Source organism: Festucalex cinctus, chromosome 5 (genome assembly GCF_051991245.1).
Source record: "Festucalex cinctus isolate MCC-2025b chromosome 5, RoL_Fcin_1.0, whole genome shotgun sequence".
Lineage (NCBI taxonomy): Eukaryota > Metazoa > Chordata > Actinopteri > Syngnathiformes > Syngnathidae > Festucalex > Festucalex cinctus.
In genome coordinates this window covers 20551017-20557703 of record NC_135415.1, presented here as the reverse complement: position 1 = coordinate 20557703, position 6687 = coordinate 20551017, and the positions used below count along the sequence as shown (strand labels likewise).

At 39.9% G+C, this 6687-nt stretch overlaps 1 protein-coding gene across 1 annotated transcript; it reads left to right on the top strand.

Annotated features, from left to right (window-relative positions):
• Nucleotides 1-842: 842 nt before the first annotated feature.
• Nucleotides 843-4871, top strand: mcidas (multiciliate differentiation and DNA synthesis associated cell cycle protein). The gene is made up of 7 exons (XM_077522025.1): nucleotides 843-899; nucleotides 973-1039; nucleotides 1205-1275; nucleotides 1654-1714; nucleotides 2959-3170; nucleotides 3336-3437; nucleotides 4452-4871. Exons 1-7 carry the CDS (start codon nucleotides 843-845, stop codon nucleotides 4869-4871), a joined length of 990 nt encoding a protein of 329 aa, XP_077378151.1.
• The last annotated feature ends 1816 nt before the right edge of the window (nucleotides 4872-6687 follow it).

Below are 6687 nucleotides of genomic sequence, written 5' to 3'. Positions count from 1 at the left end.
GACATTTGGGACCCTGAAGTGTTTTAAAAATCATAAAATCTCCGTGATTTGGACTTAAATACTTTAATTAAATTATCATAGTGATAAACATTTCGTGTTGTATTCTTCCGCAGTGACCTAAGCACCCACGGAGTTTTTTTTTTTTTTTTTTTTAATCTCGCCAATCCATTACGCGTGGCAGTTCGACCTGCTGACACAGTGTCGACCACACATGTGCATTCAGCGTGAAGGACCCACAACTTCTCCTCTTACTTGTTTGCTCGTGCAGGCATTTGTCAACAGTGTGTTTGCCGAGCTTTCGCCTTTAATTGCCCTTTTCCTTTTCCACTTCTATTGGCCTTGAACTCCTCTTCTCTACGCACGTTAAAAAAAATGCAAGGGACATAACTTGCATTTCGATGCCCTAAGGGGTAATAATTCTAAAATGTCTCTCTTTTTTTTTTTTTTTTTTTTTTTTTAACTCTACTTGCAATTAAAGGTGCGCAAAATCATGCACGGGATATTATGGCTATTTAAGTGTAAAAATGACCGTAAATTCATAACAGACTGGTGCGCCTCAGGTGTTGTGCTTGGAACAAAGAGTGCAGGTGGGCCGGTCTGCCTCAACCGCTGCAAAGGCGCCCTTTCCGCGCGCTCCCACTCCCCACTCCAGCCCAAAAAGACCGTTAGTCCCCCTCCAGCTCAATCTCCGAGGACGCCTTCGGTCCTTGGAGACCGATCCTAATACCTAGATTTGATTGGGCCACAAAATGAATCCGCGCCATGAACCGGGAGAATTTGTCCTTAAATGAGCCGGGAATCGTGCAAACAGAGGTGGAGGGATGAAGATGCACGGTGAAAGAATGGTGTTTGGTGCCGTGTACCACAGGGAGAGGAGGGTCCCACGCCATGTTGACAAGGTATGGAATACGGTGCCGAAATGTGAGGCAAATAATGCAGATACGAACTCTAAAATATTCCCATGTGGTGCAGGATAAAGTGCCCAGAAGCAGCAGCCCAGTCACTGTTTATGTGGAGCTGCCCTGCAACATTGAGCAAGGTTCTTTATAGGCACCACTTTGCTATTTATGCGTTCAAATAAACAATTAATGACTTGTAATTTCTCTCTCTCTCTCTCTCTCTCTCTCTCTCTCTCTCTCTCTCTCTCTCTCTCTCTCTCTCTCTCTCTCTCTCTCTCTCTCTCTCTCTCTCTCTCTCTCTCTAGCCTTTCCAACAATTGCATGGGATGATTTAGAAGACTGCACCAGAAAAGAGAGCGACTCACTCAGCTCACAGGTAAGAAGGAAATGTCATTAATTTTTATAGCTTTTTTTTTTTTTGCTGTTGTGCACATAATCATAAAAGAGGAAAAACAAATATAAGGTGGCAGTCTTACAGATATGCAGGAGCGCATCACCCCCAGTCTGTTAATGTTTGACAAGGTGTGCTGGAATCCTGCACAAAAATCCTCCTAAGGCAGGCTACCAAATTGTCCTACTGCCCTGAACGCATCACACTCATTCTCTTGAGGCATGATTGCTTGTGTATCCATAAAGCCACATTGCCCTGCTTTGTGGGACCTTCAGGTAGATGACCTCTTTTGTTTTAATTTTTTTGCTGTTTGCAAATTTTAAATATGTGTGCTCTTCATATTAAGTTGATTTTTCTCAACAGTTGAATGCATCTGATGGAGATGAGCAAGACTTTGGGGATTTTGCATTGGACTTTATTGCAGGTAAGAAAAACAAACACAACTCGATGCAATTTATGTAATAATTGCATGTGATTGGTAAAATCTGATGCAGTGGAACTCAATTGTTGTATTATGACTTGAAGATGGAATGATTTGAATGGGCTCAAGAATTATAGAAGGCGTGAGATTTTTTTTTTTTTTAAAATAGGAACATTTGGTAATTTTGGTTATTAGATTAGTTTCTAAAGTCTCCTGAATGAGTTAGTTTGAAATTGGAATGATTTTGGAAGTTGTGACAATTTAGGAATTCTACACACACAAAAAAAGTGTGGAATTCTCAAAATGTTGCTTAAAAACAACATCAACAACAACAACAACAACAGAGTTCCCACCACATGGAAGTTGGAATTGTTTTCAACTTACCAAAAAATGTGTAAAGAGGCAATGACATTGAAAACTATCTTTTAAAATTCTGTATTTTCCTGTGAAAACTTGTGAACTTTACTGCAAAATGTGTAGAATTTGGGGAATTATTAGAAAGTGTCAAATTAATTGAGTTTCTCTCCTCATTCACGTTTGTGTTGTTGTTGTTGTTGTTTTTTTTGTGGTGGAAAATGTGGAATTCTGAGACTGTGGAAAGTAATACTCAATATGCCCTGAATGAGATAATATTTTGAAAGTCTAATGGTTTGAATCAATGGATAAATGTGAAAGAAGAGCAAATAACATAAATGTCCTATATTATTTATTAGGGATGTAACGATAAGGGCAATATCATGATATCGTGATATTAAGACTGCCACAATATCGTCGTCGTCATGTTCTCAATATTTAAAAGGAACACATCTGTTCCAGAAGTCATGTTGATTTCCATTTGTGCAGTTCTAGCACCCTCTAGTGGCTAGTTTATTAGTGCAATTTAATTTTCATTAGGGATATTTTGTCCTTCTATGTTTAAAATCCATGCTAATTGTTAGATGAAGGGGAACCTAATTTTCTTGTGAGGCAATCAATGTGTGCTTGTGTGCCTCAATATTTATTTATTTATTTATTTTTTTACAATATTGTGACCTTTTTAAAATATTGCCAACCCAAAATATTTGGATAATTATCGTATCGTGACCTTCATATCGTGATAATATCGTATCGTGATGTTTGGATATCGTTACATCACTATTGTTTATGTTTATATTTTTTGGTGTAAAATAAATTATGTATAAATAGTCCTCCACAAAATTTATTGTTGCCTTTTCTAGCAATAACTATTGCTACACTTGTCCTGTCAGATTCTCCAGCCACTCTAGAGAGCAGCCTGTCCCCTGCAGAGCTGGTCCCTTTTCAGGGCTGCGTCATACCCCCCCTCACCCCTCAGCATGTCTTCCCTCCAGAGAAAGGCCTCACCTCTCCTAATTATTCCTGCACACATGCTCAGGATGGTGCACATAGCTTCAGCTCGTGTCAAACCCGGATGGGGCAAGATATGGAGCTCAGTCATCAGGTTGGTGTTTATTGAGGATTATAGAGAAGTTGTTGCCGAATTGGTAAAATCAGAGTTTGTGGAAATCAGTTGAGTCATTTTTCCTGAAAAATGCATTTACCTATCGGTCTTAAGTGGACTTTGGGCAAGCTGACCGCTAGTATCTGATCACACTGTGCTTTCCAGCAGGTGCATGAGACTTTGCACAGAAATGACACATCTGAGGAGCGGCACCTTCACCTGAGGCAGCTTGCTTGCCAAGCAAAGCTTCTGGCATCTGTGCTGGAGGTGAGTGAGAAGAAACCACATTACACTGCAGCGAACACTCATTCATTGCAGGGGGATACGCTCCAAACAGGTGAGACCACATGTAAGGCCGACCACATAAACACAATTCAACTTTTTAAAACACTTTTAAATACATTGAACACATTTTTAAAGGCACAAAATGTTTAGAAAATACTGTATAGTGGTGCCTAAGATGAGTTTTATTCATTCCTTGACCAGGCTTGTAACGTAAATGACTCAAATCATCTTTCCCCACTGAAATGAATGGAAATGCCATTCATCCGTTAACAGCCAACTACAAAAAAAAAATCTACAAAACAAATGACTAATATTACATCATATTACTGAATCACCTAAAGTGGTAGTAGAAGAAGAACTATTCTTCATTTGTGTCTGCATTACTGTATCATACTGCCCCCTTATGGCCAAGGCGGGCACACCAGAAGCAACACAGTTTGTATTGCAGCATTAAATTATGATGCACAAATGATTTAATTCATTTCACTCTCTTTAATTACTTTATAACTCACTTTTTTCCCATAAAATACATTATTATTATTATTATTATTATTATTATTATTATTATTATTATTATTTTGGCCACAGAACAAATTCAATTTGCATCTCAAAGCACTAACAAAGTCACTCTTTAAAATTTGCACATGCAAGAACCAAGACAAGGGTGGGCAAAATTCTCTTGGACCCTGCACATCCTGGTCACTACCTCTTACATCTCCTTCCCTCAGGGATGTGCTATCAAACTATGCATGTTAAAACTAGAAGACATTCCAATAGCTTCTCTATTGACATTAAATTAAAAAACAGTTAACTAAAAATTCCATAGTGGCACTTTACAAATGTTTGCTCATTTTGCACACCCCTGTGTGACATGACTAATTATTGTGCTGTGTTTACTTAAGTGAGGCAAAAAAAAATTAATGTCTGGCCCTTGAGCCTTGTGTTTGATACTTCTGGAGTACATCATGTGGCTAATCATCATGTGTTCTCTTTTAGAAGCTAACGGCAGACAGAGAACCAGATATCAGCGAACCAGCGAGGCCTTGTGGCGGCAAATCCACAAGCCCCTGCAAGAGACAGCGACTGGACGACAGCTGCGAGTCCTCCGATTCAGTGGAGGAGATCTTGAGAGACGTCAGCGCGCGCTGCGACGCCGTGCTAGGCGCCGCCGTCGGGGGGAGTGCTCTACGACGGGACGCGGACGCTATCCCCATGTACGGGTCGTTTTCAGGCCTGCAGACCTCCGTATGCAACGGCAGCAGCAGCAGCGAGGCGGAAGAGGACGCGTCGTCTTTTCGCACTTCTGTCAGAGAACACGGCACAATAAGGACACGCGTGTTCCCTCACGGCCGGGCCTTCACCTCGGGCACACAACATGGCGGATACCGCTTCCGCTGGGTTCCTAACCACAACTGAGTGCACCATAAAAAACAAACTAATACTGTAAAGGAAGTGTGGGTGGGCAAATAACGTTAATGCTTAACTTCTAATCTCCAGTGATATCGGTAAATGATTACATGATGTCTTCCTCAGGTAGCTTGTAGGCTAATCAATCAGGGGACACAACACTGTGCGAGCATTTGTTAGCTTAGCGCTGCTGTTTACATGCCTCCAATTGCAATTATCTCAAGCCAAACGCTGTCATTTTGTGAGAGTCCACTTGAGCGCCGGATGGCATTTTATTGTGAAACGAGGGATTGAGGAAACGTCAATAAATGATTTGTGTGCTAACTTTGCTTGTTTGAGCAGTGAAACAAATGTCACCTGGTGACCTCTTGAGGAGCACGACTCGAGCTTCCTTTCCTTTTGTCTCTGTCTTCTGCATTGACTGTGTGGTCTGAGAAAGGCCGCTGTGGCATGATGCATTGTGCTCCACATCCTTCTTTAGATCCTTGTTTTTCACATTTTAACTTTGGACACAAACAGCAGGTCTTGTTGTGCTAAAGCACAGGTGTCAAACTCAAGACCGGCGGCCCAGATCCGGCCCTCCACATTATTTTACGTGGCACCTGAAAGCTCAACACAATTTTAGCTATCCATTATCAAATTCTAATAATCAAATGCTCAAATAATTACTGGGGCGTGAGTGACCTAACATAGGTTTTTCAAGAAATGATCTGTTGTTTGGCCGATTTTTGCTTTGGCTCGCGATCAAAAATTTGAGATGTAACCCTTGTATGATGGCGGTGAACTCAACTCACTTCACAACAATCAGCATGGTGAATTATTCTTTAAAAAGAGGCTTTAAGCTCTTTACTGCCACTCCCAATTGAAGTTTCCTGTCTAAATAAATATAAAACAAAGGGAATTACACATTGTGTATTTAAAACAGCCACATAACTCTGCTCTCATAAAGTCAGTTTAGCTTAATCTTAAGACAAGCTAATGAACTGTATCAGTGTTGAGGTGTTACAAGCCAAGATATAGCAATACTTGTACATATCCTTTATCCTCCACAAAGAACGACTAATATTTATGCAATTTATGAGGAGTGACTGCCCCCAGGTGGCCAAGGTGTGCACACCAGAGAAAGTAGCACAATGTCCATTGATATTAATCAAACAAATGTGTCAAAAACTGTTACTTTTTTTTTTTTTTTTACATTTTATTTAATTATGTTATTATTGCATGTGCTTAAAAAATATTAGTGGTTAATACATTAACCCCTTCTGATCCATAGATGATTGCAGTGGACATGACATATTTGCGTGTCTAAACCAATAAAATGCATAATTTGGTTGACGCCAACACTTCTGGTTCATGATTGGATCCCAGCTAACCAATCACAGCCGCGAGATGATTTGCATGATGTTCATTTTAAAAATGTTACATACAGTATAAGCTCGGTAAGTTTACAACACATCACAGCCATATTATCCTGGTGTCCACTATAAAAAAAAAAAAAAAACATGAGATAAATTTTTTTTCCTATGTTTTTCTTTTGTGGGAAAACAGTCAACATCAGTACAAAAAAAAATGCCCAGCAGGAAAAAAAAAAAAAATTGATTCTGAAGGGGTAAGTTACTTTCAAGCGGTTAATATTGCACTTGTCTGCCTCCATTTAAAAAGAAAGAAAAACTAGTGATGTCACACTTTTCTTTTGAATCCCTCACTCTACTCAATTAAAAGTTCAAATGAATTCGGATGGATGGATGGATGGATGGATGGATGGATGGATGGATGGATGGATTATAGCTCATACAAAAGAAACTGAAATGATCCTCCATCATCC

Excerpts from the sequence above, each read along its gene's own strand:
- mcidas (XM_077522025.1), top strand. The coding sequence starts at position 843 with ATGGTGTTTGGTGCCGTGTACCACAGGGAGAGGAGGGTCCCACGCCAT. Across the intron at positions 1,040-1,204 it reads GCCCTGCAACATTGAGCAAG|CCTTTCCAACAATTGCATGG; the intron begins GTTCTTTATAGG and ends CTCTCTCTCTAG. Across the intron at positions 3,171-3,335 it reads ATATGGAGCTCAGTCATCAG|CAGGTGCATGAGACTTTGCA; the intron begins GTTGGTGTTTAT and ends TGTGCTTTCCAG.